At 38.4% G+C, this 24,258-nt stretch overlaps 1 protein-coding gene across 1 annotated transcript in view; it reads right to left on the reverse strand.

Moving 5' to 3' along the window:
* Positions 1-24,258, reverse strand: part of GALNT2 (polypeptide N-acetylgalactosaminyltransferase 2) — a 100,263-nt gene that overhangs the window by 32,896 nt on the left and 43,109 nt on the right. The window contains exons 2-6 of the mRNA XM_057407024.1: positions 14,036-14,126; positions 8,102-8,255; positions 2,573-2,671; positions 1,918-1,985; positions 116-181 (exon numbers count right to left, since the gene is read on the reverse strand). Of these exons, the coding sequence (XP_057263007.1) occupies positions 116-181; positions 1,918-1,985; positions 2,573-2,671; positions 8,102-8,255; positions 14,036-14,126 (478 nt within the window). The remainder of the gene's footprint in view (positions 1-115; positions 182-1,917; positions 1,986-2,572; positions 2,672-8,101; positions 8,256-14,035; positions 14,127-24,258) is intronic.

A 24,258-nucleotide genomic window follows, 5' to 3' on the forward strand; every position in this document is an offset into this window, starting at 1 on the left:
CCCCCTTCAATACAGAATGTATATAGCAGAATGTTCCTTTAAAAAGCTTGATGAAGATTAACAGGTACGGCAGCACAATGGAATTTGTATCTTTCTCCCCCCAGATGAAGCCTACCTTCTCGGCGATCATTGCGAAGAACCCGCACTTTCTCAATTTTTCCCAAGAGAGCACCATCCTCAGCTACAATTCAAAAACAAACAAATCAACTTTGATATTCAACACTGAATGACACTATAAGACAGGCTACCAAAGAAAAGCAAAAGCTTTGTAGTAAAAAACTTTTATAGTCATAAATAGCTAAATACAATATATAGGCTTAAAAAAAAAAAAAGTATTTACATGTATCACCAGAAATGAAGAAAAATTACCAGGTTAAGAAATTAGCCCTCTCATTATGTTAATTAAAGCTATTTTTTTACAAGTATAATTCTTGTAATATTTTTATTTAGTGATACTCCCTTTGCTCATTTTAGACAGCTTCTATACTGCAATAAAATAGGATTAAGTGGTTTTCTTTGTATATAATAAAGCTCACTTTTTAAACAACATTAAGGTTTAAGCCTATCCCAAACCTGTGATAAACTAGCAATGCAAGTATAGACATCAGCTTCCTTTAGGAAATGTTACTCAGAGGTCCATTTCAAATGTTTAAGTTTGTATTGTGATATCCTAGTACTTATAAAAATCTTGACTTATTTTATAGAATCACAGAATAGTTAGAGTTGGAAAGGACCTTAAGATCATCAAGCTCCAACCCCTTGCCATGGGCAGAGACACCTCACACTAAAACCATGCCACCCAAAGATCTGTCCAACCTGGCCTTGAACACCACCAGGGATGGAGCATTCAGAACTGCCCTGGGCAACCTATTCCAGTGCCTCACCACCCTCACAGTAAAGAACTTCTTCCTTATATCTAATCTGAGCTTCCCCTGTTTAAGTTTTAAACCGTTACCCCTTGCTCTATCACTACAGTCCCTAATGAAGAGTCCCTCCCCAGCATCCTTATAGCCCCACTTCAGATACTGGAAGGCTGCTATAAGGTCACCACGCAGCCTTCTCTTCTCCAGGCTCAACAGCCCCAACTTTCTCAGACTGTCCTCACACGGGAGGTGCTCCAGTCCCCTGATCATCCTCGTGGCCCTCCTCTGGACTTGTTCCAACAGTTCCATGTCCTTTTTATGTTGAGGACACCAGAACTGCACACAATACTCCAAGAGAGGTCTCACGAGAGCAGAGTAGAGGGGCAGGATCACCTCCTTCGAATGGATTTCATCAGGACCCATGGACTTGTGTACATTCAGGTTCTTAAGATGGTCTTGAACCAGATCCTCTCCTACAGTGGGCCCAAGATCTTCATTCTCACAGTCCCTGCGTCTGCCTTCCAAGACTTGGGTGGTGTGGTCAGAGCATTTGGCAGTGAAGACTGAGGCAAAGTAGTCATGAAGAACCTCAGCCTTCTCCAAATCCAGAGTAGCCAGTTCTCCTGATAGTTTCTGGACGGGGCCCACACTATCCCTAGTCTGTCTTTTACTTGCAATGTAACAATTTTGGATTTGTTAACAATTTTTCCAAGAGACTGATGGAGACCAGAATTCATTTAAAGCAGAGCTACAAAAATATTTGCTGCAAGCACCATGGGGTTTGTTTTCACATCACATATTATACTATTGAAAGGCTGTTTTCAACTACACACTCTGTTCTTTCAGCTAACAGGAAGCAATAAAATGTACCTGAAACATTTATCAGAACTCTACGTTTCCACAACAACAGGTATGAAAGAAATAAAACCCGATTTTGGATTCGTGTTTACAAACTCCTATTCATGTAACTAATTCTTAAAGTCACCTACTAGCCTCTACAGAAAGTCTTATCAGAATAAAGAAAATAAAGTTAGGACCCTGTAAATGTACTTACGATCGTTACTGTAGTCATCCACCAGTATGATTTCCTTAATAAGATGTGATGGGCTTTTTTTAAGGACACTGAAACAGACAAAAAAGTATTCAATACTAAACAGTCTTAATTTTCAGTGACATCATACAAGCAGTTACTTTGTTAAGCCACAGTGGAAACAAGCCCAGGATGCCATTTTCAACAAAAATACGAGCTTGGCTTATTCTCATGGGAACTGTTCGTGAAGAGAGGCACATGTAGAATTGTCCACTCTCCCAGAAAATTTCAGTCTTCAGAAATCAGTGCATTAGACAACTTGTAACATGGAAGTTTTGTAGGTATCTTCAGCTCAAATATCCCCTGAGAACCCATCTTGACATTTTCCTGGAAAATATTATACAGCCAACCTCCAAACATCAAACAATAAGGTTCATGTATTTGTAGTTAAGAGGAGAGATTTTGTTTAACACTGCTATTTCAGAACATAAGATCTGAAGGCATCATAGAAATTAAGACTCATGTTTCCCCTCAGCAATTGGTTTAGAAAAGCATAATGGATTGTTACTTCCCTTCCTTATCATAAGCCATTATCTGACACAAATGAATAGCCTTTAGCCAAAAAAAAGAGAAAGAACAAACCAAAACCAAAAATAAAATCAAGGTCTCCTAGGTGTACCTGACAACAGTTCGAAGCAAAGCAGATCTTGCCTCATTATGAAAGGTGATCACCACACTAGTGGCTGGCAAATCTATCCGCCATTGTTTCCGCTGACACCTGAAAGACATAATAAAGACATAATACCTTTTCATTTGAACACAGTATATTTACAGTCCAGGTGTACCAGACAGCCTTCATTAAACTCATATACACATTATGTCTACCTCAGAAGAATGAATTACCTTGTTTTCAGGTGAGATTATAATCAACTCCTCTTTTGCCACTTTTGGTAATTGTCTTGGTACACTAAGATGTCAGTGTCAGATATAGGCAGGTTCAGGAAAGTCAGACTATCATAACTGCAGTATGTCATAAATACCTTTCGTGAAACAGAGTATGTATTATATTACATTAAAAGCATTCAATAAATCTAAGCAAACGAGCATATTTTTAATTAAAATGCACAGGTTCACAGGCTACCATCTGTCTCCTCTTTAGGAGGCATGCATCTACTTCTCCATTTACTTTTAAAGCTCCTGTAGCACCCTGGTCCTGCTCATAGATGAAAGCGGTTTTCTGCTCTAGTGAGAAGCTGTAAGGATTGTAACATTCAGAATTTGAAAAACAAACTTAACTGTGACAATGTTGAGCCAACTACAAGTAGAAACACGTCTTTCCAAACCATAAAGGTAATGAAATATTCCACCTATGTCAACTCATTTTTCATCAACTGTAGGAGCCTGAAGTTAATATAAGCTACAAAAATAAGCAAATCCCAAAATAATTCCTGCAGGGCTATATAAACTGTTTAAATTCACTGATAATAAACCCAAAAAATACACTAGTCTCATTGTATTAGAAACTAATAGTACTAGGAAACACTGTGTATTGAGTTTATGCTGAAAGCATTACAGCCTGACAGGTCACAATACCAATCACCATTCATGCAGTAACATACACAAGAGTGATGTATTTCTTTAAATACGCTTTATTCGATATTAGAGGTAAAAATTTAACAGGCTTGTCTGCGGAGGGAATAAACTCAGCTAGAATACACGTAGCAAATTCAGCAGGTAATTCCATACTCCGTGCATAATTAATCAAACTAGCTTTTACTGGAAGAGTGGAAGATTACACATTGTTACCTAAACGTCTACAACTAGGTGTCTGCCTACATAAAAGGCTGCTCCACACCTGTTTGAACATCTCCAACATGCATGATAAACCACACCACCCTCAACTTCCTGGAATTAGAGTGAGGTGGCAATGCATTTCTTGCCCTTTGCCCACTCTACAGAGTCCCAAGAACCTACAGTGTTTTCTATACAACACACCCATAACATCACACACATTAGTGCTTGCTGTGAAACAAAACTTGTTGTGTCATAGTAACTTCACTCATTCTGAAGAAAAACAAAGCCCATGCCAACTCTACAATTCCTGTACCAGATAAGCAAGGCCAGATCATAGAATGGTTTGGGTTGGAAGGGACTTTAAAGCTCCTCCAGTTCCAACCCCTGCCATGGGCAGGGACACCTTCCACTAGACCAGGTTGCTCAAAACCCTGTCCAACGTGGCCTTGAACGCTGCCAGGGATGGGGCAGCTACAAGTTCTCTGGACAACCTGTTCCAGTATCTCACCATCCTCACAGTAAAGTATTTCTTCTTAGTATCTAATCTAAATCTACCTTCTTTCAGCTTAAAGCCATTATCCCTTGTCCTATCCCTACACATCCTTGTAAAAAGTCCCTCCCCAGCTTTCTTGTAGGCCCCTTTTAGGTACTGGAAGGATGCTATAAGGTTTTCCAGGCTGAACAAGCCCAACTTTCTCAGCCTATCTTCACAGGAGAGGTGCTCCAGCTCTGTTTCTCAAATGGTAGGTGTACAAGATGGCTTCATCACTAGTGCCCAGCACTGAAGCAATAAATCCACCGTGTATGTGTTCCTGGAACCTAAGGAATTAAAACCTCTATTGTGAGCCTCTGGCAATACATCTAGACAGCTACAAGACATGCCAAAAAAAGTATACTCTATCTTTTTTCTGATAACTTTCAAATTTTCCACAGAGGATAAGTCTACTGTGCATGCAGTTATCACATGAAGCACTTGCATTAGAATCATTTTAAAAGTCACATTAAACCTACACTGATCTCTTTGCAGAAGAGAGCACTTGAGCTAGAGCACATCTTAGGGTAGAATTACTCAGGGTAATGAAGACTCTCAATTTTAAGAAAACTCAGAAGAGTACTACTGCATATTTCTGAGGATGAAATTCAGATTTTTAGAGTTCCAAATAAAACTGGATGAATGCTTCACTGACTATTTCTGCTCTCCACTATTCAGCAAATACCTGCTTTAACTGAAATAGTAGCAGTCCTCCTATTCTGCTGCGTCAATAGTGCCACAGTTAGAAATCAAACCAAAGCAACAATGTCATCATTTCTGGCACGGAGATTAGACTTTCCTTCCTCAAGATACAGCACTTAATTTTACATGCAGAATGAGAAAATACATTTGGATAAAATAGAACTTGAACTGAAAATTTCAATCTAGACCTTCAATGCTTAGTATAGTTCACTAAAATCAGTTAAAACATGAAAAGTACATTCTTTCACCCAGAAATCTGAGTTGCCAACTTGTTCATATAAGGAAAAGATTTTCTGAAACCTCCATGATTTGTTGAAAACATTTTTTGACAGAAATAACCACTGTAACCAGTGTAAGGAGAACATTCACCTCAACAGAGATCTGGGGTACCAAACAGACAGGAAAGCTTCTTCTTTACTTAAGAATAAATCCCAAGTATGAGGGTCAGAAGCTTCTAATAGTTGCCCCATGAGAAAGAAAACAGAGTTTAGTTCAGCTAAAAGTACTTAACAGTAATTCCCCAAAACTATGCCAACACATAAGAGATGTGATCAGAAACCACTTGTGCAGAAAAGCCATGGAGTATTTCACCCTCCAACCCACTTGGGAGATTATCTTATACTGACATGAGGACAACTCCAGAAGTTTCCTGTTACCACTGTGACACTCACTTTCTGGATCTCCAAAATCTACTGTGAAAGGGATAACTCTATCAACAGACTGCAACAGAAGGAAACCCAGAGTTTTCTCAAAGCTGTTGGAAGCAGCAGTTGTGAGCATCAGCCAGCTGGGGTGAAAATCTGCATGCCTGCTTAGACCTCCTGTCACTGTCTGCTTTCTTATGTTGTACCCCTTAGGCTTAAAATAAAGGCAAGCAGTTGAAACAGGTGAACCAATCTGTTTTCTAGTGCTGCTGGCAGGCTTTCACAAATAGCAAGCAGAAAACTTTGGTCTTAACCTGATCTTAGTAAAAGTTTCTCCGTGCAGAAAAGACTAAACAATGTAATATTAAAAGAGATGCATAATTGCACACACATTTACATACCTAATGTAGAATCCTGATAAATTGCTTCTAAACAGCCTAGACAATTTCAGCCAACTAAATAGTATTATTAGGTAGTTAAAGTCAAACAGCCTCTTAGACACATCATGCAATTAATGAAGAGTTGCTTAAGCAGAAACAGCGACTTCCTCATCCAGGTTTCTTCTCTTAAAGAAAAAGATTGTAGCAGCTCCATAAAAGATATTCATCTTAGCCCAACTGCCTCCAATTCTATCGGAAATAACATGCTTTCAAGTGTCACATGCTCAGATCTGTAACATCATCTTTTTCCTGTGGCTATTGCTCTTGCTTTTTCCATTGTGCAGTTCCTAAACAAATATTCCATGCAACTATTTCAGCTTATACAGTGAATGTCCTTGACAGAATAGAAGGAAAACTAATTGCAACTTGGCAGGGAAAGCATCATGGAAAATTTGCAGGAATGATTGTTTCAGTCTGGGCCATTTTTTTTTTTGTTTGTTTGTTTTGTTGGTAGTTTTTTTTTCTTTAAGATGACCATTTACAAACTGATGGGCACTTAAATCAGCGCCATGGCCAAGCCTAAGTAATAATCACAGCAGCAGTAAGGCCTTTCCCCTGAAAAATATCTCTCTTTCTCTCAATTGCAGGGATCTTTTCCAAGCTCCATTTATCAGAAAAACCAGGCAGGTCAGAATACAATCACAACCCTGACAGTTAAAACAAACATGGCCACTTTAATATAATTTGTCTCCTGGCATCTAGTATTTAAGTTCTTTGTCTGGCTTTTGTCTGTTAGACCCCTCTCAGGTTATTAAATATCTAGGAGGGTTCCAAATTCAGCATATCTGAAGTATAGAAGCTTCTAGAAGGTGGTGGCTGAGCTTCACTCTTGTGGGAAAAGACCATGTGTTCCCAATTTTAGAAAGCATATCTTGGTGGGGTGGGGGGCATATGACCAAACATAAAAAGTATGCATGATGAAGAAAATTCAAGATCTCCTCAGTATGCCATGTGCATCAGGCTTTTTAGTGCTTTCACAGCAACAAGTGAAACACTAGATTCTTCCTACTTTTCTGCTCAATTAATGGCAAATTATACAAGACTTGTTTTATCTACCAATCATGTACTTACAGAACTTAACCCATGCTATTATATGAGGGATTTAAAAATGACACAGTAAGTGCCTGAATTTTTATACAAATCCCCTTCACTATGCCATTCCTGGTTAAAGGGCTTTATGGAGGAAAAAACTGGTACCTTCCTCCCTCAGGTGTCTGGTGGTTATATGTTCTTCCTAACTGCAGAATTAGGCATATTAACTATGCACAGTTGGTTAATTTTATGCTTTGAGACTATGCTTGCTTAATTTTGAAAACCAACTTCAAGCTGCTTTTATTATTTTTAAGTTATGGAAGTCCAAATGCAACTCTCGTTTTCATATTAATCACTTCTGCTTAAATGAGATCACTGCAATCACTCAATCCCCTTTCTGAAATGGAAGTCTTCTCTGCCCACAAAAAAATTTTTCCTGAAATGTACTAGTTCCTGAATCTACACAAGTAGCTTGACAAAAAAAGTTGGTTTCATACATAACTGAAGTAATTTTGAAGTGTAATTCTGTCCTATGTTCACCAGGGTATGCATAAACAGATTCCTTTAGGTCTGGAGGTGACAACTGTCATGTACTTAGAGGAACAGAATCACAGAGCAAATGAGATTGGAAGGGACCCCTGGAAATCTTTCAGTCTAAAATCCCTGCACAAAGCAGGGCCAGCTACATCAGGCTTTGAACATCCCTATTTCTAGGGACTTCACACCCCCTCTGGGCAACCGGCTCCACTGCTTGATCATCCTAAGAGAGAAAAAGACTTACAAACGTAGAAACCAAGAAAAGCCATCATATAAGCACAAAATGAGGCTGAAAGGCAGCACCAGTTTGTATATAGAATACACACGGACAGAAGTCATGGAAACGGGAAAACCTTGATTAAGATTCACTGTTCTTTAACCCACTGCTCAAGGATCACACCAGAGTTTATTGTCTGTCATTTTGAAAGCTGAAGAGCTCTCCTGCTTTAGAAAAACCACCTGCTGCTCAAAAGCCATACATACAGAACAGTTAATCCAAGTCAAGCATGACTCAGTTTAGCACTCACTGATCATGCCTGGTGTCAGGAATGCTTCGGTCCATTCGCAGTTTGTCACTTTCCACCTGATTGAACTTATTGCGGGCATACGGATCCTGACCAGATCGCACCACGGTAGCGCCAACATAAACATCTTGATCAAAGTCCTGCCACCGAACTTTTCCTACAATAGAAAACCAGAAAAATATCAAATTTAATCTCCTCAATTTAAAAAGCAGCATTCAGCAATTCAGACATAACTGATGAAATAACTTGGTTTTTAATTTTCCAGCAACGCAATTAAACCTCAACTGTCAACAGTGCAACATTTACAGTCACTTTTGCGTATTAAATTCCTCTAGAACATCCTGCAAAGTAATATAAAATTAAACAATTTTACAGATCTCAGTTTATGCAAATAATCACCAGACTATGTTCATCTTGTCTGTTTTGGGGTTTTTGTTTTGGTTCAGTTTTCCTTGGTTTTTAACTCCAACTACCACAATTTCCATTAAAAAAACAAACCCTCCACATGACATGCATTAACATGGCAGATGATCTGACTATAAAGTTATCCAAGAAACAGTTATATTTTTAACATTCAGTCCAGACTTCAAAGACATTATAATTTAATTTACTGTCTCATTACATCAGTAGAAACAGTCAGTTATAATCAAAGCATTTGAGGAACAGGCCTTTTACAAGTACAAGACAACATTATTCTCAAACCAGCATTTCACGCAGACAGAGCAAAACATGGCTCTTATGTCTTATTGAGGCATAACTGCTATCTCCTTTACAATCAGAAATTATTCACAAATTAATCCCTCCTTATCAAGGGCTGTATTATTATGTGACTGGTTGTGGCACTAGCACAGAGTGGCAGATTAACATCAAGCCACCAGGAATGAAATTTCAGGAAGTCCACCATCTTCAGGTATAAAACAACAGCATGGTATTTACCAACTGTCTTAAAACTATCAGTTCTTGCCACTGTTTGAATGCTTACTTTTTTGCCTGTTGACATCCAAACCTGTACTACCTACAACAAATGTATACCTTTAACTCAAAATCAGATCTGAAGTTCCAGTGCAACACAGGCATTCTGATTTTAACATGGATGTGCATGAGAATCTCCTGCTGCGGCGTCTGATGCACACAACCTGCCATTGGCAAAAAAAGAAAAAAAAACAAAAAGCAAAAAAACAAAGCAAAAGCTGCCTTTTGGGGTCACTTTTTATTACAGAGGAGAAGAATCAACATTCATTGCTGTCATAATCAACACAGAATTTTTGAGGTACTTTTAATTAAGTTCAGTGAGTAGCAGGTTGCAGAGATGTCACTCTATCCAAACTCAGCTTTTAGACAAATAGTATACATCAGGCATACCCTAAGCTGATACACCTAGGGGGAATATACTCTAACAGCTATTAACAAGAGGCTGCTCAGATGCTTCAAGATTAACCTTTGCTCCATCTCTCACCCTGCTAGGTACGGAAACTAAAGCAGGCCTCATTCACAGCTTCCTATCCATAAGCCATGCCCCAACTATGGTGCAGGTTAACTCCTGCTAGAAGATTCTGATATTGAAAGAACAAACACTTTCCACCATTAAGCAAAATAATTGTCTGTTGTTTAACCAAATACAGCCAACTTGATTAAAATTCCTCTATAATCTCAGGATCGTCTAAGGAGCTCATCTACAAAAGCAACTTGGACTGGAATTTGAATTACCATCCTTAAGTTAAACCATGTACAGACACACAAGCCAGAACTAGAAAGTCAAACGAAAACAGACTGCAGAACATTCAATATATGCTTGGTGAAGTAGCCCAGAAGGGAAACGATAGGAAAATAACCAGAGGGAGAAAAACAGATTTTCAAATTCCAGTTACTTTTCTAAAAAGGAAGCTTTAAAGCTGCTGTTGGTAGCCCACAGAGTGCCAAGTTTTTCTTAGCCTTTCAAGTTCTTTCTTCAAAGTATTTCCAGGAACTTACTTTAAAAACAAGTTTACATCCCAGCCAGCTACTACACTACAAATAACCAGATACAGTTATTTACAAAAATGACACCAAACCTCACTTGCAACGAAACTATACAAAATGCAAGAGTGGCTCGATTCAGAAACCTGGAAGAAACAGATCACAAGATCATCTCCCCATATAACTCTCTCACGTAGCATTTCCAAAGCTTTACAAATCCCTTGGTAACTAAATTACATTATCACCCTTGCTTCCAATTTGTAATATAGCTTCAACATGGAACATATGTTGAATTTTTTTTTTTAAGTACACGACGTGTCATGTCCCTGATTTTCTGGTCCAAAAAAGAAAGATTTTTAGTGCATTTTGCAAAATATAATCCACACTTTAAATGCATTTATGTAGACTTTCAACTCTCAAACTCTTCAACTTCCTATGGAGTTTAACACTATGCCTGCTGCCACCCCCATCCACTCCTCCAGTTGCCTTCCATCCAGTGGAAGGAGTAGCTAAAACACGAGATCATACAGGCATCGCATTAGTGATAAATGGTGATGCTGTTGCAAGCATTCTTATTAAATAGGTTGTGCTCTTTATGAGCTACAACACGTAATTTGGGTTGCCCACATGGTTACAAGTGCTAAGAGCTCAAGTTAAGTGCTGGAAAATGAAAGGCTGATCCATAGCTAAATATACTGTCTAGCCTTACTTTTGCTGAAAGGCTTGCCTTCCTGACAATTTATCAGCTATTTGGAAGTTAAAAGTGGTTTAACGAGCCTTTTCCAATAACAGGCACTGCTTTTGTTGTATACTTCCCTGGGGTACACAAATAGGAGCACGTTTGATTTAATTTCTTCTGGGGAGTTAGCTGGCTCTGTAGCTTCCCAAGTTTCAATGACTTTACCAGGCGAATAAGTATCGGAAAACCCAACTACATTTTTTCAAACTTAAACAAGTTCATAACTTTAAATTCGAGCAAACGTGTCTACATGCATTGCACTGAGAGCTAACAAGATGATAAATTCATCTTTTAATCTCAACAGGGTATGCTGCAGTGCTAAACTTGGTTTTGACAACTGCTTATTTGACAGACTGTTTTGAGCCTGAGAAGCTAAGTGGAAAAAAAAGAAAAAGGTGAAATACAGTGAAGTTTTTTGAAACTTACTTTTTGTCCCAGGTACTCCCCAACTCTGAAACCTTGGAGAAGGCCATCAACAAAAACAGTCCAGTTCACTGCTACTACTTTAAATAATATGCTGGTTTATTTCAAACAGGAAGCACATTTTGAGGTTTTTTTTTCCTCTGTAATAAATAGCTGTATTTTATTCCATTCCAGTTTCCATCCAAGTAGAGCTTGATATAAATCATTTAAATGCATTGTTCACCATTTTCCAAGACTTCAAAACCACCAAATGCAACACTAGTCCAGAAAGCACAGAGTAATAAGCCTTAGCAGAAAGGAGACTACTTCACACGGCTAAGTTTACCAAAAAGCAGTGACAGCCTACAGATTATAACAGCAAGTGAATTTGGCTTCTGGAGCCAGGAACGAGACAAAGCCTTATTCTAGCTCCAGTAGGAAGCCCTGTCATCAATGCGCAATATGAATCAGATCTATTAGGGAAAAGATAAATAACAGTAAGAGCAACTCAAAGTGAGACAGAAGAGAAAAATAAAAGCATAGCAGGTAAATCTTCACACAGCCAAGCAGCAGGCAACAAAGAGCAGGAACAGACGGATACAAAATCCCCTAAATAGTTTGCACTCTTCTTACTCAATACAGCTTTAAAGCAGTAGGATATTCACTATAAATAAGATTAATTTGCTTGATACGCATTAAGAGATTCCAGATCTTTACTAAAATAACAAAAAGAGCTGTTTAATTAAACTGCTGAAACTCCTGTCATTACAGAGAACTGGTTATACAGTTTTGCTTCAGTTATCCATGCAGACAATCCACGGTCAGTGTTTCTAACTACAAAAGCTAACATGACTATTTTCACAAACCATCAGACTTCTGCAGAGTCACCAAATGACAAAGAATAGATACACTCTGATGTACAGAAGGTAAAAAACCCAACAGTTTAATTTTTATATAAGGCCATTTTAAACATAATAAACAGTCCCTTAAATCTGAGAAGTTCTGAAGACACCACCCTACAAAACACCAAAATTTAAACTATAGGTCTCCTCACCTCAGTGGAAAAAGCAAGAAAGTTTTGAACTAAAGCCCTCCTAAAATTTGATAATCTAACTTTAAAACAAAAGAAACAGTGTGAAGAACCTACAGAAATATGAATTCCAAGCTTCATTGCCATGAAGATTCAGAAGTTTGCCTACATGAATTGAAAATAAGCAAAGTAGTGATTTGAGTACATAATTCTGCCCCTGTAGCCTTTGATGTTTGATTTGAGACTCTCATCCTACTTTGCAGTAATGATTCTCTTGACAAATCAAGCCATAAGAGATTACTAATCAACAGATGAAATGACAAGCACTGCCTTGCTCTACTTTTTATTTCTTAATTTGACTTCTTAAATTTTACACTTAATTTTACTTCTAGCTGCAAGCCTTCAGCTTCTGATATCATTCCCTTTCAGCCTGTGACCCTTCCTACTTCTTTTACTCCTTGAACATTTACTTAGGGGCAACTGAGAAAAGAAAGTCTTATAGGAAATGTATAGAGCTTGACCAGGAATATATGAACGTTAAAAAAGAGGAAGTAAGAATAGTAGCTGGAAGGTGTAAAATTGGCTGACCTATAATCCCAGTAACAACTTTTCAAAGAGTTCTGCTAGGGGAAAAAAAAAAAACCAAAAACGCTTTAGAAGATCTTCCAGAAACCAAGTTGAATAAGCCAGGCTCTTCAGCTCTCTAGGATTGTATTACCCAATTCATACACAAAGTAAAAGTTTTGCCAAAAAAGCATACACATATAACCAGAATCTTCTTTTCCCTCTCCAGAAAGCAGCTAAGACAAGGTAGGCCAAAGGCTACAGGAAAAAAAGCCATGAATGTCAAACAGCTTATTCTGTACCAGGAATCCAAGACTGTAAAACAAAAATCATACTTCACACATTATTGTGGATGGAAGTTTCCAGCTGCCTAAAGGAAAGTTTACCTTCATTAGTTCTCTCTTCAAGACCTATGATATCACATTTCAAATGTTTGGCTAAGTTAAGTTTTTAAGATAACATTAGCATTAATCAAAGAAGAGTGAAACGTATTGTGAAGCTATCTGATCATAAACTGTCCTCTTTGTATGGTAAACTTTTCAGTACCGTGTAAAACACTCAAATCCATTTTACCATTTCCGTTTTTCTTGCTATGTCAATTGTAGCTACATATTAAATCTCATTGATGCGAAACAGTTTAACAGCAAAAGTTTATGGAAGCAGTCACATGAAGCGACGATTCCTTAACACTTGATTTTCCTAGCTCATCCTCAAGGCATACGACAATTTCACTCAAATAAAACAAAAATCATGTTGCTCTCATTTGCCAGCACATGACAAATAACGAGCAAGTAAGAGAAAAATAAGGCACATTATCACCACACTCAGGAAAATCCACCCCATCAAAAGCTCGACAAAACTACAAGTATGAACCTTGGCTGACTCTTCAGTCAGAACCACAGTCCCAAGGCAACTTGTCTGTTGCCTGCCAGCACTGACCATCAAGAGAAATTGACTGCTTTCGTACCCAGGGCTTCCACATCACCTCAAGCCTATTGCAGGCCACTACAAATGTACTAGCAAAAAGTCACATTATCTGTGGTTTTAAACCCAAAGGAGCAGTGAAGCAGGTAAGATGTAAGGAAGATGAAGCTTTAAGAATACAGTAGCACATATTGCTAAAATAATCCTAGCACTTCCAAACTACAAAAAATGACTACAATCAGAACAACTGCTGTGTTTTATGACTTTCAATAATAAATGTTTTATTGCTGTAGATCTTTCATAACAAATGTTACTGCAATACCTGGAGGTAGCGTCTCCACACTTTGTGCTTTGTCTTCCCCATCACTGCCACGCACGTCTTTCCTTTTTGGGTCAATATCATTTGGGTCCTCCTGAAAAAAAGTACATAATCCTTAAAATAATCTCCTTAATTGATCTAATTTTGTGTTTTCAAAACAAACAGCAATAACTAAGTTTTGTCACGTGAAGTGGTCCAAGAGAGCTAACTTTGGCTTTTAAGGGAAAGGATGATTTCTTCCATTCATTGAAAAATGTATAAATTCAGACTAAATGTTTAACACAGATTCTGCATTTAATTTATGTAGCAATCCTTATTTGGGAAAAAAAAGGAAATGTTTAAAGAAGAAAATCTATCACAAAAGATGGAATTTTCTTTCCAAATAAATAAATAAATAAATTAGTAACATTCAAGTGAGCAACAAAGATTAAACCCAAAGCCTGAAGAAAGCCTTACTCAAGCAAGGAACAGCCCTTTTTCTCTCAAACAGAAAAGTCAGCTTATCTAGCAGTTATATCTAGAGTGGCAGCCTTACTATTAAGAAAACACATCCAACAAATCTTCAAGTTGCTATTTTCATGTGTTCATTTCTGCACTTCATGGGCAACTCCTATGGAGTTGCAAATCCAGCAATATTGATAATACCCATTTAGAGAGAGGGAAAAAATTCCATCTTTCCCCTCTTCCTATTTCCAACATTTATTCTGAATCTGTAAATCTCATTTTCCTTTCAAGAGAAAAAAAAACCCACACTCTGGTATGCTCGTTACCACAAAAATACAAGATGTCAAGCTGGAATTCTCCCATAATGGATTTGGAAGAAGCAGAGAAGAGAGTATTTATAAGAAGGTAATTAGCAACTGTATGCCGATTTGCACACTACACTTAGCCAACTGATTTAAGTGCCATCAGCTTCTGTTGCTTTTACACATTTGCCAAAGGAAATTCTGTTTCCTTTTCTACATCTGCACTGAAGAAGTATCAATTATAATACCAGTTTTATTTGCACAGCCCTGCTAAAGACATCCATACTACAATCAGGTAAGAAGACACAATACTATGCCTATACTAATAAGTAAGTGCACCTAAAAACATTAACAGGCAACAAAGACAAGCAGTGCAGAACAGTTCGTATCTCTTCTAGGTATCCGTCATAGCCTCCAGAACAGGGTGATGGTGTTCAAAGCACGCACTGTAAGCTGTCTTTGCCATCCCAGTTCATAAGCCTCATCTGTGAATACCTTGTGTAAAACAGTAAGTAGCTGGAACAGGCCAAACTTACCTTAGGGAACATTTCAACCACAAATTATATCATTTCAGTATGTCCTCAGGTACGCCTGAATTATCCAACATAAATTCAGCTTAAGTGCCTACATTAACTGGGCACCAATATTCGGAAGTATGTTGAAAAAAGGCAGACTTCCAAAATACTGTAATGCAAAACTGAATACTGCTTTTTTGTTCTTGTTCATTATTTTAAGATAAAAAAAAGCCATCCAAATACTAAATCAATTAAAAAATGAAATGCTAGAAATGCATGTTTTTCATATCACCGTGCATCAAGGATACTAGAGAGAAGGAATTTGTCTAGGTTCTTGTAGTACCTTTCACCAGGTTGGTACATGCCTTGAGCCACTGCTTGTGAAGGTCAATAATTTCACTTCCAGATTTAAAACAACAGCAACAACAAAAACCAAAACACCTACCAAAAAAACACACGAGTACATTTCAAGAAAATTATCATGGCTCATGCTAGTGAGGGAATCTGTCTATCACTGTGCATGGAGTCTCACCAGCACACTGCAACAGAAGCTTTCTTTGGTTCTAGAAAATTGTATTTCACTAGTTATTTGGCTTTGTGCATCATATTAAAGATAGCAACACTATGGAAACACTTAAGAATCAACTGTAGCTGGAAGAAAAATCTTCCCAGTAAGAAGGCCAGGTTTTGCAGATTTCCAGAAGTTTTTTCATTATCCCAAATTACTGTTAACGAGCCTAAAAAATACCTAGCTAAGTTGAAAAATGAATGCAAAACATCTATTAAGCAATGGAAAAAAGAAAAATTGCAAGGATTTCTCCTTTACTTAAACAAAAAATATTGAGTGCTTCCTCATTCTCTCCCTCCCTTTAAGGCTTCAGGGGAAAACTCTCCATTAATCCTTTTAGATGAGGAAAATGCACTATTAAGCATAATTATTTATCACTTTGGGGTTTGTTGTTTGTTTGTTTAAAAAAATACAACCAAAACACAACTACCAAAGGTGAACTTCAGATCTTACAGCTAAGTGCTGTTTTGTATGGCTTTTAGGAAACTACTTGGGTACAGCCTTCAGACATTCTGAGGTGAGCCAAGCTGCCAAGGATGAAAGTTTCCACCTCAGATTGCTAGATGTTCAACTTGCCTCCCAGGACAGCAGAGTATAGGTTATTAACCTCAAACCTTTGTGCCCTAGACTAGGCGTCTGTGGTATTTTTCTTCTCCAAAAGAAAACTATTTTAATTATTTTTAAAATACACTATGTAGCTAAAAGTGATGTTCTGCCGTAAGCACTAACTTTCACCCAGTAAAGCATTTGGGTCCATGTGGGAAAACCATGCCTTTTAGGGGCAAACAATACGGTATATCCTTTACAGAGAACTCAGGTGTACAAAAGAAGAAAGCAGACATTAAAACCACAGATATAAGTAGAGCCACTTTCTTTACATCTCTGACTTAATTGCTTCAGCCTGTTAATTCGGTGCAATACACGAATGAATCACAGGGTCAAATGACATTCCCATGTTGTCATCATCATGGGACAGAGTTGCTTTTTCAGTTTGCTTGGAGTGAGACAAAATCCCAACTTCTAATGTGATCTTAAAGAAGCAGCTTGCATTTGATGAGTAATCTTCTTGGTATAAGATTAACAATGCTTGCACTGACAAAAGCCGGTCATACAAAAAGCTAAGCTCAAGGCAAGCTTGAAAGCAACTGAAATCATTTAAGAGGAGGCACAGCTCTGATCATGAGAGCACAAGAGGGAGATTTAATGAATAAAAATGAAAAAAGAAAAGGCTAAAGCTTTTTTTCTGTACCAAAATCCTATTAATACATTAATACTATTAGTAGTTAATACTTTAAAATACTATTTTCCTAACATATTAAGAAAGCTGACAATATCAGGCTACAACCTAAATATGTAAATGCTGTAAATACACCTGGGCAAGTACTTTGAGCTTATTAAAGAATAAAAATGGTAGATGGCAAACTAGCAGAGACAGTAATCAAACTTTAGATACACATGGAAAGCCACTAGAGTAACACGTTTGCACTCATTAATCATGCAGTTATTTTCTCATGCCAACATACATACAGCAACATCAAACAAAGTACACACTAGCTATAGGGCACACGTTGCAGGGATTTGGCATACATTAATTTTACACATCATGTCACTGCTTCTCATTAATTCCTGATTCAGTATCAGATGACATGCAAAGAAACAAAAACTGCAACCTTTCGACTCTATTCAGTGGGAAATCTTACAGCAGTATTGTAATAATGTTTTATATGTACCAAATATATCTAAACTAAATGTAATTTTTAAACTAGATTATCTAAATACCTTTGCTACTCCAAAACCTCAGAAGTTAGTGATATATATTTACTTACCAAATCACTAAAACATCCTTGCAAACCATAACCACAATTCAATAGGGTTATATTGAATAAATTTGGGGGGGTTAGGGTTTTATTTGGCTTTTTTGTTGGGCTGATTAATCACTGAAGTGCAGCAACATTCCCTTTTAGGATATTATAAACTCTCTATGCCTCAGAAAGCCTACATCAGTTTACAAGCCTTGCTATTACCACTTTTCTTTCCCTGCTCAACTCGCCCACTCAAGAAAGACTGTAGATTGAATTTAAGATATGACAAAGATGCAATATGAAAATCCAGTTCTGAGACCTAGACTTGAAAAATTCTTTCAGGAAATGATTAGTTACACATTTGCAGCTGCTCTGACTGGTGAGGGGAAAGGGAGGATGAGGTAGTACAAATGCAAAGCAAGATTCAAACACATTTTTACAGCATTTCTACACATCTACAACAAGACACGATCATATTCAACAAGAAATTTAAGACTAGTGCCAATTGAGTTTAGAAAGCAGTAATTACACACAGATGTACATTAGTGGATAATTTCACTACTGTTACTTAGCTCTTGCAGGCCATTTACCTTTCTGGTTTTGATGTATTTATTTGCATCGATTACTCTATTCCCTACAAGCATTGCAAAGCAATTAGCATTTTGTCAACTGTTGTTCCATTTGGCACAGTAAAAGACATATTAAACTGATCCAAGTCCCTAGGTATTGCTCCTACATAAAAAACACTTAAAATCACTACTGTTTTCCTATTTCTGTCTTCCAATGCTTTTTTCTTTTAATTATAGTTTCAAGTATCACGGATTTGACATTTAACTGCTATGTATTAGATCTCATTATGGCAGAGATTTCTATCCTACACTGGCTTCTATCAACAACAGAACAACTTACCAACATGTAACATCGCTAGATATATTAAGATACCACACGCCTTACAAGTGGCAAGTCAGAGACTTCAGCAAAGCTCTTGTGGTTCCATACATCTTAAATGGGAGCTGAGTGTGCCTCCAATGCTAGCCATTGCTCTCACAGACAACCCAGATGCTGAATAACATGCAACACTTGGGCAAAGGAGATGGTTGGGAGTTAGGACTGCACCACATGCTACCTGGACAGCTGTTCAGCATCTCTTCCAGGGAAAGATGAGCGCCAAATGAAAACATCTCTCAAGCTACCCAACAAAGCGCTACCCAAAGGCTAAAGTTATGCAGCTGTCCTAGACACACATCAAACCAACTGCTTTGCTCATCACCATGTACCAGCACAACTTTTCAAAGAAATTCACACAGAATACATGAAGTGGGGTATTTAGCAGAATAAAACCAAGGTCTACTCACCTTAGCAGCACACAGTCAGATAGAATAACTGAAGAATGTGACTTCATGGGACATGCTAAGGCTTAATATATGGTTTGGTACTTGCTTTTAAGATGTTGGCCAAGGGCCAACAGACAGATTTTCTTCTACTGATGATTTTCTAAGAGGAAACTGAATACTGGCAGCATCTTCAAAGAGCATCATTTGATCCAGCTGGCCTAATACAAGGCTTTGCTGCATCATGCAGCACAGATCAGGCAAATTAGTTGATGATTTTGGAAGGGGTGCTCTCACTGCAGATGACACTCCTTTCAGCAGTTCATATACTTCTGTTATTATCATGTACTTGGGGCCAGATACACAAAAGCACCTTGATGTTATGTAGAGCAGCACTTGGCATTGCAACAGTTTAATACCGGCTACAATTCAGGTCTCTAAACCAAGCATGAAGGCTCCTTAGAGCTTAGCTACCTAAGAAAAGGACTCAAAGCCGAGCTGTCAGACAACTGCCTAAGCCACAGTCACAGCCAAAGCCCATTCTTCCTTGCCACTGCTGGCAGCACTGCCTCATTCCCCCCGAATTCAGTTTATAACCTTTAATTACGTCATGTTAGATGTTTGTAGAATAGCTAAGCAGGCTCTGAAGTGCTTGTTCCTCCTAACCCAGGAGACCCTTCAGGAGAGGATAGGATCCAGCCTGTTGGCTTGCTTTCTGACCTAATGCTCACTTGCCGCTTTCCAAGAAGTCTTCAGAAACATGATTCCAAGTCTCTCTTGCTATAGTAAATGAATCCAGCTTACCTACATGCCAAGCAAGCATTCCAGCAACTTAATGTAATTACATTACAGGGCACGCATGTATTCCCTTGTCAGCAAAAATGTTTTGTATGAAACACAGATAAAGAGTACTCTGAAAATGCCTGAAATGATGCTTCTTACAGGCGAGATGAGCAGAAAATATCCCATAAACAAATCCCGACTTCCTTTGATTGCCCACTTGCTTAGCATTAGTAAAACAGACATTTCCAAGTACAGCAAGAAGCAAAGTATAAATAAACAGAAAAAAAACCTGAAAATTGTATGTACTTTTCAACAATAGATTACCACTGTTAGACATAAGGTCTAAAACTATTACAGCAAAGATCATTTAATTTTCATTCTTACTCCTTTACTCAGTGTAAGCAAAATGCTGTCAAGGGTACATTCTTTTCATATGTTTGAATACTGCAGGGGGGAACTGACACACACACCCCTCACGCATACAAAAAGACTATTTTAAATTCTCAAATATGAGGGAAAAATCTAATCAAGATCATATTTTCATAGCTGCATAGGAAAGATGTTTAGGTACACTCTCAGCGAATACACTTAAAACATTCTGAAATGCCAGTTACTATAACCTGTAGTTTCCAGACAAAATTAAATGCCTTAGTGACCAACATTTGCTGTAAATTTTACCTTTACTTAGGGCATAATGCATATTTTAGAGCTTAGACACTTTATGAAGTACCAAAACAACTATAAAACCTGACATTTTATAAACCCAGAATGGATTAGACAAAAAATAATGCTTTATGTGAAGTTTCTGATACAGACTCATAGAATAGTTAAGGTTAGAAAGTTCCAACCCTCCTGCCATGGGCAGGGACACCTCACACTAGACCAAGTCTCCCAAGGCTCTGTCCAGCCTGGCCTTGACAACTGACAGGGATGGGGCATTTACCACTTCTTTGGGCAACCTGTTCCAGTGCCTCATCACCCTTGCAGTAAAGAACTTCCTCCTTATATCTAACCTGAACTTCCCCTATTTAAGCTTGAACCCATTACCCCTTGTCCTATCACCACAGTCCCTAATGAAAGAGTCCCTCTTTCACATCCTTGTAGGCCCCCTTCAGATACTAGAAAGCTACTACGAGGTCTCTTCTCCAGACTGAACAGCCCCAACTTTCTCAGCATGTTTCATACACCAGAAAGAACATGAAAGCAAGAGAAATACTGCAGAGAAACCATTAAAAGGCTTTGCTGTTTTGGGTTGTTTGTTGGCTTTTTTTTCCCCTCAAGACTATGCAATCCTCATGGCTCATGTATAAGAGTGGATGGTGGGGGAGAAGAAACATTTAAGGGTACTGGGTCTGACAGAGGAGCAAACTCTCAAATGCACCAGTAACTTTGAAAGCAACAAAAAAAGATCTCTGAGCATTACAGCAGGGAGTCAGAAACAGTATCCAGTATTTCCCGATGAATTTATCATGTCTCAAAAAAAAAAAAAAATCTCACTTGTCTGAACCGCATGCCACAAACTGTGAAAATAAAACATCACAAAACATATGCAATGATTATTTAAAATCAAGATAACATCTAAGTCTATTATCACTCAATTTTACTTCCCAAAAGAAAAGACTTGGATAAAATAAGACATTTATTTCAATAGTTTATTCATGGGGTTTTTTTTCAAAATAATGTTTATAACAGCCTTCTATTCCAAAATTATTGGCAGTGCAGACACACAGTTCCATGATTTACACAGTAAGCGCACACTTAGCAGCAATGGTGTTTATGTTGCTTTTAGTTGCACTATAGTAGGAAAAAATCCGAGAATAAATTAATCATAAATCATCATCAATCAAAAGGAATAGAGTGATTTGATCTGTTATACATATGCCAGGAAAAAACTTCAACAGCAAAAAAAGAAAAGTCACAAAAACATCATAAAACTTTATCATTTGCAACTTGTTAAGCGCATCTTATTGGTATGTTTGCCAACAGGGAGGATTTTGTCATCATGTCTTATATGGGTTAAGAATTGTTTTGAGGTACATACTCAGACAGCAGCATTAATTTTAGCATGCCTACCTGGTACCTACTGCTTTTCCCACACTTCATAACATTTGCATAGAATATTTTAATTTTTTTCATTATTATTTTAATTTAAGAGTTTCTGGAATAAGAAAAGGCAGAAAAAGGGCAACAGATCCCAAAAAAGTAAGGCATGACTTGATTCACAAACACTATCTGCCCACTGTGCTTCTTTCAAAGTCCATCCATAGCTCCCCTGTTTGAGAATTACTATGTGCATTCATTTTCTTGCTTGAGCACTTTCCAAGATGAGAAATCTGAACATTCAAGTAGCTTAATACAAGTACACAGACTCTAATTCAGATCCAAGAGATATGGCTGGCCCATCAGTCATTCAAAAAATTAATGAGATTAGACTAAACCCCTACTTAAGAATCCCAGTTGATTTTACTTACAGCAGACAAAAGGTCCCTTGGAGCAACTAGTTCAGCAAGAGGAAGAAACCAGAAGGACAATATAATCTTAAACTGCTGCAATGCTTTGCAAAGGAAGCATGTAGCTGGTGCTGCTTACCCTGACAAGTCATCTGCTCTAAAGGCCAGATGCTACTGCTGAAAGAGGCTGTTCACACTTCACCACATCTCCATCCTGAGCTGCTGAACTGTCCCTACTTCTCCCTGTATAGACTGGTGTGGCAGATCAGGTGATCCCATTCATTTGGCTGACTTGACAGTAAGCTGGGGGCATGTACAGATGCATTATTTCACTGGTTGGACTTTTTTTAAACTACAAGTTCAGCCAGTAAATTATCCAATGTATTTGATGCAAGGGAAGCAGTAGTCAGGGTAGCAGGGGAAAAAAGCTCTGAAAGGGGTGTTCCCATTACAAGTAAAGGATTACAAGTTTAGTTACAACATTAATTCACCCATCACTCAAAACCACTATAATTTTTTCTGCTTGAAAGAACGCAATTACTCCAACAAATGCTCAGGCATGATTTAATGTCACCTCTTGTTAATTCTACAATATCAGAAGTGTCCAATGAATTAGCCTGCATTTCAAAGTCCTGTCCCTAATCCTCTTTGAATGCAACTCATCACTGCTTGCTCTTAGCTATAAGACTGACTCTTTAAAGGAAAAAATAAACCTCTTCTACCACAGGGTATGGCATGAAGGACGGAAAGTGAAGTGGGGAAAGCAAAGAAAGCAAAAGGTATAGTGCTCTGTTTTAATATTAACTATTTTCTAGATGTCCAGGAAACTGAAGTTAAATAATTAAAAGTGAAGGATTGAATACATAATCAGAACTCAACTTAAAATGCATGCATCCAAAAAAATATGTATACTGAACTATTCCAGTAGTCCAGGTATTTATTTCCAATTAGTTTCCCAATGACACCAAGCTGTGTGGTTCGGCTGATACGCTGGAGGGAAGGAATGCCATCCAGAGGGACCCTGACACGCTTGTGAGGTGGGCTGATGCCAACCTCATGAAGTTTAACCATGCCAAGTGCAAGGTCCTACCCCTGGGTCAGAGCAATCCCAGGCACAGCTACAGGTTGGGCAAAGAAGCGATTCAGAGCAGCCCTGCAGAGAAGGACTTGAGGGTGTTGGTTGATGAGAAAATGAACATGAGCCAGCTTCAGTGTGTGCTCGCAGACCAGAAAACCAACCATATCCTGGGCTGCATCAAAAGGAGTGTGACCAGCAGGTCAAAGGAGGTGATCCTGACCCTCTACTCTGCTCTTGTGAGACCTCACCTGGAGTATTGTGTGCAGTTCTGGTGTCCTCAGCATAAAAAGGACATGGAACTGTTGGAACAAGTCCAGAGGAGGGCCACGAGGATGATCAGGGGACTGGAGCACCTCCCGTATGAAGATAGGCTGAGAAAGTTGGGGCTGTTCAGCCTGGAGAAGAGAAGGCTGCATGGAGACCTCATAGCAGCCTTCCAGTGTCTGAAGGGGGGCTATAGGGATGCTGGGGAGGGACTCTTCATTAGGGACTGTAGTGACAGGACAGGGGGTAACGGGTTCAAACTTAAACAGGGGAAGTTTAGATTGGCTATAAGGAAGAAGGTCTTTCCTGTGAGGGTGGTGAGGCACTGGAATAGGTTGCCCAGGGAGGTTGTGAATGCTCCATCCCTGGCAGTGGTCAAGGCCAAGTTGGACAGAGCCTTGGGTGGCATGGTTTAGTGTGAGGTGTTTGTGCCCATGGCAGGGGGGTTGGAACTTGATGATCTTAAGGTCCTTTCCAACCATAACTATTCTATGATTCTATGATTCTCCAATTACACACTTCTGAGGGCAGCAGTAGGCAATCCCTCAGCAAGAACCAGCTGGTGCAGAAGGGAAAAATGAAAGCAAAAAAACTCCCATAGCTTTACAAGTATCTTGAAGCACAGAGAGCAGAAAGAGAAAGCCATTAGAACTAAACCTTTTCCAGCTTAATTTTGTTTTATTTAAACG

The sequence above is a fragment of the Pezoporus wallicus genome, unplaced genomic scaffold, assembly GCF_028554395.1.
Source record: "Pezoporus wallicus isolate ANWC-B61680 ecotype Strahan unplaced genomic scaffold, APGP_CSIRO_Pwel_v1 scaffold_6362, whole genome shotgun sequence".
Classification (NCBI taxonomy): Eukaryota; Metazoa; Chordata; class Aves; order Psittaciformes; family Psittacidae; genus Pezoporus; species Pezoporus wallicus.